We start from the raw sequence: 13,585 nt of genomic DNA, 5'->3' as shown, positions 1-13,585 counted from the left end.
TTACCTTCCTTTTCTTTTACTCCCATTGCCAAGCCCACAACCTTAGGCCCAGCCCCAAAAATCCGAAGTTTCTTCAGTTCCGTATTTCTATTCACTTCTCCAGATTCTGACTAAAAAAAATAAATAAAAGTCACATTAGTATAATTTTGTGATGCATTAATTTACTGTCTTACGTAAGAAAAGTTTTAAGAGCCAGTTAAAAATAAAGGAAATTTTTAATTCTCTCTAAATCGGCTTGCTGCCTTATCCCTGATCCAGGAACTAAGATTCCCCCCAAAACAAAAACAAAACACAACCTGAAGGACCACAAAGAAATGGGAATACGAAAGTGGGCGAGGAGCAGACAAAAATAAATTATGGGCATTTTTTTTCTGCTGCTTTCATTAGGCTTTAAAATTATTCTAGGTCACAGGAACACTATAGAAATTACACTGGAATGATTCAGACACAAGAAAATTATATTCTGGTTTTTAAAGGAAGGATGTGTGAAAAATAAAATCTCTCCTTCCCACTCTTCTCACAGTAACCATGAAAATAAAATGTACTAGAAATCATCAGCATGTCTATGAAATTGGCCCAGTATCCAGAATCACTCTGATTTGCCATCTCTGTCAAAGTTGTTTAATATTAACAAAAAACTCTCTAAATCAAATCAGACCAAATTTTACAATTTCCTCCTTGAATATTCATCTCAAAAGTAAATTAAAAAATATGTCTTTCAAGCTTTAAAGAACAGTACGTGAATGACCTCCCCAAACCAGGCATGTGTTCTGCACAGTCAATGAGGTAAAATTCCTGTCAAAATGGCCCACAGAAATTGATACCTGAGACTTGACGCGTCTTGTTCTCTTTGGCAGAATGTTCATTCTTGTTCCCGGTTCTGGCGAAGTTTGGATGTCAGTGCTAAGAACCTCAGGCTCCACTTTTTCCTTAAGGTCTAAATTAGGCATTTGTACACCCTAAAGAATTGAAAGCACAGGAAGAGGGCAGATTCAGTGATAAGAAATCAGATTTGAGAATCAGGAGAAAAATAATAAATTTCTAATATATCCCTAAAACTATTAACACATGAAACCAGATGACAATTTTCCCGCCAAATTGATCTATAGATTCAAGGCAATCCCTATCAAAATCCTAGCAGGCTTTTGCCATAGAAATGGAGTAGATTCTAAAATTTATGTGGAAGTGCAAAAATTTTGGAAATTTTGAAAAAAGAACCAAGCTGGAGGACTTATACTACTACCAGATACCTAAACTTACTATAAAGCTATGGTACTCAAGATAACACAGTATTGTTGTTAGGATGAAACATACAGATCAAAGAACAAAATGGACTAGAAATAAACCTATATATTTATAGTCAACTGATTTTCAACAAACGTGCCAAGGTTAATCACCTGGGCAAGGTAAATGGGAAAAAGGCCATCTTTTAAAGAAATGCTGCTGGAACTATTGGATATTCCTATACCTCGATGCCCCCAAAACAAACTTATAGCTTTACCTAAGACTATACACAAAAAATAATCCAAAATGGGTCACAGACCTAAACATAAAAACTAAAACTATAAAACTTGTAGATGAAAGCAGACTTTTGGCCTTAGGTTAAGAGAAGATTTCTTAGATATGGTAACAGAACAATCCATAAAAGAGGCAGAAAACCGAACCACAAACTAGAAGAAAATACTTATATGAAATCATACATCTGATAAAGGACTTATATCCAGAATATTTAGCAAAATTTTATAACAAGTATAAGATGGCAAACAATCCAATAAAAAAAAGATTTGAGCAGACACTTCATCAAGATATACAAATGGCTAATACGCACATGAAAAGATGCACAACACCATTAGTCATTAGGGAAATAAAATTAAAACCACAATGAGATACCACTACACACTCACTAGAATGGCTGTAAGCAAAAAAACTGACAATACCAAGTGTTGGCAAAGATGTGGAGAAACTGGAAGCCTCTACATTACTGGTGGGAATGCAAGATGGTTCAGCCACTTTGGAAAACAGTTTGGCAGTTTCTTAAAAAGTTAAACACAAACTTACCGTATAACCCAGCAATTCCACTCCTAGGTATCTACCCAAGAGAAATGAAAACATATGTCCACACAAAGACTAGTACATGAATATTCATAGCATTATTCATAATAGCCATAAACTGGAAACATCGAAATGTCCATCAACTGATAAATGAATAAACAAATGTGGTATAACCATACAACAGAATATTATTCAGCCATAAAAATGAATGAAGTACTGATACTAAAATACAGATAAACCTTAACAATCATTAGGCTCAGTGAAAGAAACCATACACAAAATCACACTGTATGATTGCATCTATGTGAAATTTCTAGAAAAGGTACAACTACAGAATCAGAAAGCAGATTAGGAGTTGTCCAGGTTTGAGGGTAGAAGCAAGAACCAACTATAAACAAACACAAAGAAATCTTCTGGGCTAATGAAAGTGTCCTAAAACTGGATGGTGATGACAGCTGCCTAAATTTGTAATTTATCACAGCTGACTGACTGTGTACCTACAATGGGTGAATGCTGTAGTATGTAAATTCTAACTCAATCAAGCCGTTAAAAAAAAAACATGAATCCAAGTGGAGAAATTTTTTTTAAAAGCTTAAGCCTTGCATAAGTGTAAACATCTTATGTAAGTAAGAAGACATTCTTCACTCCCATTAGCCTTTACCTTGTAAACCATCAAGAACAGTTGTGATTTTTTAAACTTGCTCCCCCAAATTTTGGCACCTGGAGAAACCACAACCAACTGCTAGCTAACCTGTTAGAATAAACAGTCTAAAGTGTGTTTCTATATCTGGCAGACACTGGATTTATTCACGCCTAAGAAAAGTGAAGCATCTCACCATAAGGCTGACCCCTGACTGGAAAAGCTCATAGGGGTAGAGAATTCTTTCATAATGTGACTTCAAAAGGGATCCAGTTCCTTTTCCTGGCAGATATCCCAAGCGGCTACCCACTTTAGACCATTTCTTCTCTTTGGTGACCATTTCAAAACCACCTTTGCTGGCGACAATCTGAAAAGAAAGTAAAAATTATTTAGGGAAAGAGGAAGATTCATGTATTTTGACTTGACATCTTGTCTGCTAAATGGAAAAATTATTCTGGGCCTCAATTTTAGATTTGCTTTCAAGAAATATGTGACAAAATTGAAACTCATTGATATTTAAAATATGAAAGAGAGACAATGATTTTGGGAAGTTTTAAACACTATTGTTTGTTACTGTGCCTACCTTCAATGAACCAAGCATTCAAAAACATTCAATGAATTTATACATTTCACATAATGCACCATGGGAAATCTAAACACATGTATGTACTCTATATCCACAGGGAATTCAAAGTACAAATAGAAGTTAAGAACAGACCAAGTATAGTCATAAGAATGCTACATAATACAAAATGAACATTAATACTGATACTAGAAACTAAAGCAACTTAGAATTCTTAAAAACTGTCAAGTGAACAGTGGATTCAGATGATATTTTCAAAAAGAGGCCATCATTTTTAAGAAAGAGAGAAGTTTTACAAGAAAGATTATAAAGAAATGATAAAGAAAGTTCAACTGCAGTAGCTACAGCACAGCATAGGTATTAAGGTAGGAAGTGATGGGAGAAACTGGCCAATTTTTGCTGAATGCTCATATCAAACCAGGGTTTCCATGGCAGCTCAGCAGGTAAAGAATCCGCCTGATGCGGGAGACCTGGCTTCAATCCCTGGATTGGGTAGATCCCTGGAGAAGGGAACGGCTACACATCCCAACATTCTGGCCTGGAGAATTCCATGGACTGTATAGTCCACAGGGTTGCAAAGAGTCGGACACAAATGAGTGACTTTCACATCAAACCAGGAGCAGTACAGAAGAGACCTGTACTAAGGCCTCCATCTTCCAGAAGCTGATACTGTACATCACTCACACTTCTAAAATGTACGCAGTTTTCAGTTTCATTGATGAAATAAAGAAGGCTGTGATGAAGGTATCTGAATTGAAAAAATTTTCCTCTTTGAGTGTACACTATCGTATTCTATGACACCAAACAGCTAAAAGAGAAAAACAATTACCATAGGATCCAGCAATTACACATCTCTAGCAGTATACCCAAAAGAAACAGTACTCGCACACCAGTGTTCACAGGAGCATCACTCACACACAGACAGTAGGTAGAAACAACCCAAATACCCATCAAGAGTTGAGCAGACAAACAAAATGTGGTAAAGGCATGCATGGAATATTATTCAGCCATAAAAATTAATGAAACTCGGATACATGTGACAACATGGATGAACTCTGAAAACACTATACAAACACAAGAAGATGGATATTGTGTGATCCCATTTAAATGAGATAACCCTACACAAATTTGTAGAAAGAAAGAGGTTTCATCAGGTGCAAAAGGGTGGGGAAAGTTCTGGAAATGGACAGCAGCAATGGGCTGTACAACACTTTGAAAATACATAATGCCATAAAATTGTACACTTATAACAGTCAATCATGTGCATTTTACCATTTTTTCCCAAAGACTAAGAGCGTGGACTCTGGAGCCAGATTGCCTGAGTTCACACCCCAGCTCTGCTAACAGCTGTATGACCTTGGGTAAGTTACATAATTTGCATCTCAGATACCTATTATTAAAATAGTAATAATAGCAGTACCTCTACCTCATTATGAGGCTGCTGTGAAGCCAAATGAAATAAAACATGAAAAGCACCAGGATAAAGTAAGAGCTGTATCAGTGCTGGCTGTATTACAAATGTCTGTGTGAGGTGGCAAATTGGGGATGGAGGAGAGGTGTACAGACTATAAGTAAGGATCCATTTTCTGCTCTCGTGCTTAGCCCTTTATTATAGCAAAGATGAAACCACAGCCCAGGCAAAATGCTTCTCTAGTGAAGTATCTGAAAGTATGGAAGAAATGAAGAAGTTCACATCCACAAGAGTAAAACCCATCTCCAATTCTGTAGCTTTTTTTAAAATCATACCCTCAGAGAAGCTCTGTCTGTTAATAAGAGTCAACCAGGGAAAAATTAAGTAGAGAAAAAACTTTGATTTATCAAATTCTGTAGTGTAGAGGAAGACACACCAAGGGTGGTGCGGATAGAGGGCTGTCTGGAAGCAAATGGGTGATGTGAAGGTCATTTATTCACAACTCCCAGGGTCTTTACACTGTCAGCTCTGTTGCAGGTACCGGAGCTACAGCTGTGAATAAAATAAAGACCTCTGCCCTGCTGGATCTTATATCCTAGTGGGAGACTAAATGTCAATTTTGAAATGACAAAGCCTGTGGAAAAAACCTTAGAGTAGTTTAAAAGCCTCCCCAGTAGGAGAATGAGGGTGAATTGAAGCATTAAACAGTCACAAACGCCTCATCATGAAGGTAAGAGGTGAGCAAAGACCTGAAGGAGGGGAAAGCAGTGACCCAAGCTGATACACTAGAAACAGCCAGAGTCAAGGCCCACGGGAGAAGCCTGCAGAGCACACTGAGAAACAGTAACGAAGCTGTTACATTGAGGCTGAAGCAAGTGGGGATAAGCAGTAGAGGGAGCAAAGAGAAGCCTTCTCAGTAACGTGTGTTCCCCAACACAATTACCACCATTGCATAACAATCTGCTCTGTATTCTAAGCACTTCCAGCTAAATTTCCATCAGTAACAATAGAGCTCCATGGATCCAGTCATGCTTCTCACCCAGGTCTGCCGACTTCTGACAGCAGCATGATCAGGGTGTTGACAAGAGTAAGACAGAACTGACTCACAAAGAAATCAAAGCCACGACTCTGGCTTCATGTTCGCAATACTCCAACAATCTAAGCAGGCCTAATACTTAAAAACACACAAAACCTTAACACTTGCATTTCTGCAGTTGAGAGATTCAGAGATTATCATGCATAATTTCATTTACTCCAATCATTTGCCATGCAAGGTATCACACCACTGTCATTAGAAAACATCACATGACCCCATGCCCTAAAGAGAGATACATGGCAAGCACTTATATTGAACACAAAGAATACAAACCTTTAATAAAACTTAACAAAAGAGTAATGTCAATCAAGGCCAAAATTTCAGTCCAATGAAAAACAAAGTCCAGTTAGCAGGGGACAATTTTAACAGACAAAAAGCAGCAGCAGTATTCAACTCAAAAGCTCCCTCTCAAAGCTCCACTAAAAAGTTTAGGGACAAAAAAGCATGCTCCCAAGAGGGCAAGAAGACCGAGGGAAAAGCAGATGTCTGAGTGACACTCTAGCAAGCAGAAACAACAAACAAAAAAGCCCCAAGCAATAGAAGAGAGCCAAAGAGCAGCAACATAGAACTTGGAAAGGCTTAAGAAATGGAAGCATCAGTATCTTTAAAATTAAAAAGAAGAGTGTTGACTAAAAGCCTATATAAAAGCAGTCAGGCCTCCCCCAGTCAGCACAGCCAGGCAGCTATCCCTCTTCAATCCCAGCAGAAGACTAGAGATCTACTCTCAGGAGAGTCTGAAAGAAGGGACTCAAACCTAAGAAAGAAAAAGATAAGTAAACTAGACAATCAGTCTAACAGTCTCACATCCAAATAATGGCAGTTCAAAAAGAGAAAAAAGATAAGTGGAAGAAATTAGCAAAGAATTAAACACAAGAAAAGTTACAAAAACTCAAGGATGGGAGTTCAGATTAGAAAGATTATCAAGTGCAATAAACATACGCAATGAAAATTAACACATACCAGTGCATATCACTGTGAATTCTCAAAGTACTGAGAATAAAGATCAGACCTTGTATCTTAGAAAAAGTCACATACAAAGGAATAAGAATTAACATGGTATCATTCTTCTCAATAACAACACTAGAAGCTAGATTATGGAGTACAGCTTTCAAAATACAATTTTGAAGTAAAACAATTGACAATTTAGACTGCTAAACCCACCAAACTACCAATGAAGTTTAAAAGTAGAACATTTCTAGACAAGCAATAAATTTACATTTTGTTTACTTTCTTGCCATCAAACTAGCAGAAAACTAGCAGAAGAAATGTTTCACCAAAATAGGAATAAACCCAGTAACAGGAAGACTTAAAACAAGGAGAAAGGCAAATGGAATTCCCAGAATGATGATCGTGAAAGTTCTAAGCTGACCGCTGACCTTAAAAAAACCACCAGTCTGAATTGGAGTAGGAAAGAGAACTCTAGAGGAGTAACTCCAAGAAGGAAATAAAACTGACAGGTTTTCTGCTGGGTGAAACCATACTGAGAGATTTTATACTTCTGGAAAGATCGGAAAATAAATCTTTGATACTCAAAGAGAAAACTTACAAAATAAAAAAAGGCAATGGGACCATTAACTCCAAGGAAAATAAAAACTGGTTCAAGGAAACAATCATAGCATGCTATTAAGCACAAGCACAAGTAAATTTATGCCGTCACAGCAATAATTAAAAAAAAAAATTTAGGGCACTTGAAGTACATAAGGATTTAATTTTTATACCCACTGCCCATCTCTAATAGTAAAAATCAGTATGCATATTTAAAACTAAAACAATGAAGAAACAGCATGATCATGTTATTTGGAAATATGGAGATCAAAATCAGAAACAGCTAAAAGAACTGAAAGTGGTTAGCTCTAAGGAGCGCTAACAGGAGTGGAGAGATGGAGAAGTGAGAATGTTAGTTTTTACTTTAAGCCTTTTTAAAAATGTATTACTTTAACAAAAATTTCTCTTAAAAATGACTAGAATGTTCCTTGCTGCACTGATTATAAACTGTAATTGTTTATGTAAAATTCCACTGAATTATAGACATTGCAAGTAACACTTTTTACGATCAAAAATAATAACCAGTGAGAAAGACAAAGTGACTTAATCAAAACAGGAAACAATCACACTGACAAAGACTCAGCAGACTGAAAACCTGCTTCCCATTAAAAAACAGTGGGAATCAAAGTGTGTTAAAATCATGTCTAAAGTAACACAAATTCAAGAGATGTTCATAAGCTGTGAGCCAAAGATGATTTTTTCCCCAAAGTAAAGGGCATATGGAACTACCTAAAAATATCAGAACTCTCGGTCTTCTGTGCAGTTTTCAGCCTGTGCCTCTTCTAGAAAGTAATATGTCCTGTTAATGAGACATTCACCCAGGGACAGAGGGCAGAGCAATGGTCACCTTTGGGGAGAAGTACTGACTGGGAGGGAGAGGAAGGAGCTAAAGGAGTGCTGTGAACACTCGCTGTCTTGACCGGGGTGGTGCTGACACGAGTATACATACACTCGTCTGGAAAGATCAACCCAGCTGGACATTCAGGACTTGTGTATCACACTTGACCTCAAGCCTCAATTTAAAAGAAAACGTTCACGTGGTGAGAAGCAGCAATCTTACCATGATATTTAAGGAAGAAAAGTATTATAAACTACAAGACAACTACAAATCAAAAATGTCTGCCTTTCAGCTTTAAATCTCAGATTTATAAGCATTATCAAAGGTTAGCGGGAAGAGATGTCCATGCGACCTTAAAGATGAAATTCCAATAAACTCCAGGACAATCAAACTTATCACAAGATATTTGCTAATTAAGACGTACTTCATAAGCAGTAGCCCCTCCTCTATGGTCAATCAAATCCTACCTAGAAAGCAATGTTTTCTATCAAGTATATCTGAAATTCTAATTTCACAAAATTTCTAGCCTCTGTTCTAGTATCTTAACCAACTACAAGCCTCACCTTGCTCAAAGCATACAGATCCAAGATTTTTCTCTCCACCACAGGGATCTTGAGAGTAGATCCCTGAAGTTCCCAAAATTTTGCTAGTTGATCCAAGAAGTCCAATCTCACTCTGGTCATCGCCTAAGATGAACAAAATAGAAAAGTCAAAAACAGGAACTAAGTTATGATTGAAAAAATGAGTTTTACTTAACAAAGTACTCATCTCTCAAAAGATATTCAGACTTTTCATCACTGCTTAAGTAAACCTTATAAGTAAAAAAAAAAAAAGGAAGCAAACTTTACTAAGTCAAAAAAGTTAATTTATGTGAAAGGTTCTCATCTAAACAAAGCAATTTTTTGTAAAAGTTAACTTTAAGCTAATCATAAAATTTAATAAATCAAATTATTCTGTTTCTAAGCATTCTATGCCTGACATTTCATCTGTAGATAATATGCACACTTCAGGGACACCAACTCTCTACCTCACTGACATTAAGACTTTTCATCAAGTATCTTAATATAAAAAACTAAAGGAAAACAATAGATATTAAAATTTAAAAAAAATCAATGTTTTATGAGCATCATAGAAAAAAAAAAAACAGCATAACACATTAAGCCTAACGATCTTTAAGATCTTTCTTTTGTATTCTAGAACAGTTTTTATCCACATTGAGGCATCTTTTGAAAATCTAGCAAGCGCAAAGAACAACTATTTAAACAAATTTCAAACTGGAAAGTTAAGACAGATCAGTAGTATTTAAAGAAAGATCTCAATAAATCAATTGAGTCCTAGAAAAGTTCTGTCAGAGGGGGAAAAAAACCTCTCTGAAACTAGGTTTTAATAGAATAATTTTTAAAACTATTTCCCAAAAGACTACAGGATAGAGAATCTTCCAACACTAACAACAACAAAAAAATTTAGCAGAATAATAAGCACCAAAGAAAGCAGATAGTTCCCCATAATCCCAGTTAAGTAGAAAAAACTGTAACTATTATAAACAACTTTTTTAAAAATCAGAAGCTTCCTTCCATTCAGTCACAATTCATATTAACTCTGAGCCTCACAGTTCATGAGTTTCTCAAAGGTCTCCACCTGAAGTCCTGACATGAAGAAATCACTCACCTCAAGCTCATTCAGGCGCTGGACTCTGGGAGTAAAACGGAAGCTTTTGACTTCACATGCAAATGGTGGCTGCCAATCCTAAATAGGGGGGAAAAAAAAATTCTTCACTACATTGGTTAATCAGCAAGGAATTCATTCTCTTAATTTATGGGATAAGTTGCCACAAATCATGATGACCACACACCAACTTACTAGTCTTCACTAGTGAGAGGCAGAACATTTTTTAGATAATTTATTACTATCTCCAATTACTTACCTCTAACATTCTAATACTAAAATTATCTTATCTATTTCCTCCTCAAATCTCCCACTCCCATTATTTATACTGCACAATTATGCTTTTCCCAATTACTCAACTGGAATGCAATCAGCTCATCTCAGTACAGCATCGAATAATCATCCAAGTTTATCAAATTAAAAAGAAAATAGAATTTGAAAGAAATGAAAAGAGTAAAATTAAAGACCAAAAGATAACATTTTAAAAGTACTTATGTAATTGGACAATGTGTTTTTTCATTCATGTGGAATGTGACACAGCACTTTAAAGTCTACGTTACATAAATGTTCTCTTTAAAGCCCAGCTTCTGGGCAACCAAATTTTTTTTAAAAATGAAAATTAAAAAAAAAGTAAGCAAACCCACAAAACAAGGACAATTTCCAGATTGGAGACGTGGTATAACTGAAATGAGATAGCACATTTCAAGTAGAGTTCTAGAGACCATAGTTTGACTTGGTCTAAATAATACTATATCTACTTTAAAATGTGAAAAGAAGTTTTTAAAAAATTATCTTATATAAATAAGATAAAAAATTATCTTAAATTATCTTGGACACTAAAGAAATCCACCAATACTGAAATTAAATTCTGCTAGTAAACATTTTCAGTAATAATAACGTGACACAAAGGTATTTCAATTTTTTTTACGTAACAAAAAGTAGTCAATTTCTTTTAACCAAGAGGAACCTTGAATAGAATTTCTAATTCATTAAGACAACAGAGTAAATAAACATACAGTTCAGGAAAAGCTTCAGTGCTTAAGGTTTTGAGGTAATCGTGAAAAACAAAGGATTAACTGAAAATAAATTTTTCATAAAGTTCTGGGAGGAGGCCAATACACATACCATCATTCATCACAGCAGTTATTTGTTAATCTTTTCCTTGCGAGTGATGGTCAATAATCTTAACCAAACTGACTGAGCACAAGAGAAGTAGCTTGTCTGGGTTTTAGAATCAAACTGAGTGATCCAGACAGAAAAATTTACTTTGCCCAAGATCACACATCTGATAAGTTATTTAACTTATCCAGACTCGCCTCATCTGTAAATGAGACCTTAGGAGGGCTTCAAAGACTATTAAACAAAAAAATCTGTAAGTGCTATGTTAGCTGCTCCTCCTCCTCCCTCTCAGCTAACCTCTTTTTATTCACTGCGCTGCATGCTTCTGTGGTAGTAAAAGCCGAAGCTTTTAAAAATACAACATGTAAAAGGACAAAATTTTAATTACTAGGAGACAAAACAAAAAGCAAGGTATCACTTTAAGAAGCACTCGGGCACAGACATTCAGGAGCACTGAGAGTACTTGCTAGAAATGCAAATTCTAGAACTTCCATATCCAGAAACTGGTTCTAGACTGGGAATGGGGCCTAGAGATCTGCATTTTAACAAACATTCGGGTGCCCCTGGGGCAAGTGGACCAGAAACACCAGTTGGAAAGCACTGGGCCTAACGGGCAGAGGGAAAAAAAAAACAACCTTCTGACCTTGACCAAATCCTCAACCTCTTGGGGCACTGAGCCCCACAAAACAAGACACAGTATCAGCTTTCCTCACCGGAAGGACTGAGGACCGTAACCAACCTATGGGCAAACCCAGCTATCTTCCAATAGTTGCGACTCTCTATATCTTTTAAGATTTCAACGTTTTCTTCCACCTCCGTTATGGACCAATTCTTCCTAAACCTCCGAATTTTTACAATAAACGCTGCGCCTTCTCTTCCCCCGGGAAGACTTTTTTCATTGCAGCAGTAATCAGTCTGGGGTTCTTGTTTGGGGACACCACCCCAAGGGCTTAAGAGCTCAGATTACCACTTAGGAAAGAAACCTTAGCCTGAGATGAGGCCGGCGAACATTTAATCAATTAAGCGTCAACGGGGCTGGGAGAAAGCAGCAGCCGTCGGAACCACAGCTTTTCCCATCGTACAGAAACGAATGTACAATACACACACACAACCGCGGGTCGGGCTGTCGCGTCACAACACTTCCATCACCTTACAGGCCAACGAAAGGCCGAAAGCCTTTGTTACCCTTGCCCACAACCCAAGACGGGAAGGCGAGTATCAGTTCCCAAGTTCTGGGCGGAGGAGCCCCGGGGACATCCCTCTCTCGCCTTCGGACCAGCCGACATTAAAACCCCAAAGAAACCAAAACGGAAACAGAGAAACAGCGTCCAGGTGTCGAGAGACCAGGGCGAGCGAACGTGAAAGCACAGCGGACCGGAAGGCCGCGCTGAGGCGGTCGGGACTCCGGTACCTTGGGAGGTCGGATTTTGCAGATGCCGGTTTTCTCCGCCATGGGCCGGATGCGGCCAATGAAGCTGAGCGGATCTGTGAACTCCTCCCAGCTGGGCTCAAACACCGGGCACTCCGGGGGCGGCACGAACTCCGCCGCGTAGCCCCCCGGCCCCACGCCCGCCATGGCGGTACCGGGGTCCACGGGGCGGGGGAGAAGGGCTGGGCTGGGGCCCTGCCGGTTGCGCTCACGTCCCCTGACAGGGGCCGAAGCTCATCTTCTCGGGAGAGACCCGCTCCACCCTCGCTGACCGACCCCGCTTCCTCTGGCGTTTGTTATTGTTTTCTTCAGGATTTTTTCCCCTCTCTCCGGTCGACGTTCGCCGGAAGTCAGCGTGCGGCCAAATCCCTCCGCCGCCAGAAAACAAGATTCCTCCGCAACGACGCTCTCCTGAGCGACCTTCCTTCCCCTTCCCTCTCCCGGTAGCTCGGATCGCTTCTGAGTTCCCTGTGTGTCGAAGTTCCGCGCTGTCCACGACTCCCGGCGGCAGAGCCCCGCGGCCCCTCCTACTGGGCGGTAGGGGAGCGGCCGGCCTCACGGGGCGCTCTTCCGGCGCGGAGGACGCGTAATGCGCCGGGGGCAGAGGTTCTGCTTCCGGCAAGCTGAGCTGGGCCCTTCTTTGTGTACGTACGGACAGGAACACAAGCTGCCTGTCTTCGCCCGGCTGCCTGTTTCAACTTCCGTGTCCGCCTGTTTCTAAATAACTACGCTTTCCAGCGTCTGTGTTTTTTTGGTCCTTTCATTGTTACTGTCCCTTTCTCATCCCACTCGGCCACTTTTAAGCCGCCCCATCTCCATGGCAACAGTTTCAGGTTCAGCAATCCCAGCACATCTCTCACCGGCCGGCCCTCGCCACCATCCAGGAATTGATTTTCGTCCACAGAGAAACAATGGCTGTTGACTTTGTTTTTCCAACCATTGACAACCCCCACAGCTTCTCAACAGCTATCGCTCTCTGGCAGCCATGCGCCGTAAGCCTTTCTCAGTTTTCTGTAACAGCTACGCCAGCTGTTCCGGCCCTGCTTGTCAAACATTCTATGCAAGAGTCCATCTCCACTTCCTGCAAGTTGTGGAGAGTAACGCAGGAAGGACTAAAGAAGAAACCGTTAAAGGGCAGTTCTTGTATCTATTGGAAGGAAGACTGACTTCCCAGGGCTTGTTCTCATGCTCCTCGAGCAATCTCAAC

At 39.1% G+C, this 13,585-nt stretch overlaps 1 protein-coding gene across 2 annotated transcripts in view; it reads right to left on the bottom strand.

The window, feature by feature from the left end:
• The window catches only part of KDM5A (lysine demethylase 5A), a 65,180-nt gene extending 52,237 nt beyond the window's left edge, over positions 1 to 12,943 (bottom strand). For both annotated transcript variants that reach the window (XM_055568383.1, XM_055568391.1), the window contains exons 1-6: positions 12,361 to 12,943; positions 9,834 to 9,911; positions 8,729 to 8,851; positions 2,889 to 3,059; positions 825 to 959; positions 5 to 110 (exon numbers count right to left, since the gene is read on the bottom strand). In XM_055568383.1, coding sequence (XP_055424358.1) covers positions 5 to 110; positions 825 to 959; positions 2,889 to 3,059; positions 8,729 to 8,851; positions 9,834 to 9,911; positions 12,361 to 12,525 — 778 coding nt within the window. In that variant the 5' untranslated portion in view covers positions 12,526 to 12,943. The remainder of the gene's footprint in view (positions 1 to 4; positions 111 to 824; positions 960 to 2,888; positions 3,060 to 8,728; positions 8,852 to 9,833; positions 9,912 to 12,360) is intronic.
• Between the last annotated feature and the right edge of the window lie 642 nt (positions 12,944 to 13,585).

Source organism: Bubalus kerabau, chromosome 1 (genome assembly GCF_029407905.1).
Source record: "Bubalus kerabau isolate K-KA32 ecotype Philippines breed swamp buffalo chromosome 1, PCC_UOA_SB_1v2, whole genome shotgun sequence".
NCBI classification, from domain to species: domain Eukaryota; kingdom Metazoa; phylum Chordata; class Mammalia; order Artiodactyla; family Bovidae; genus Bubalus; species Bubalus kerabau.
The sequence above is the reverse complement of the archived record's forward strand: the minus strand, read 5'-3'. Positions and strand labels throughout refer to the sequence as shown.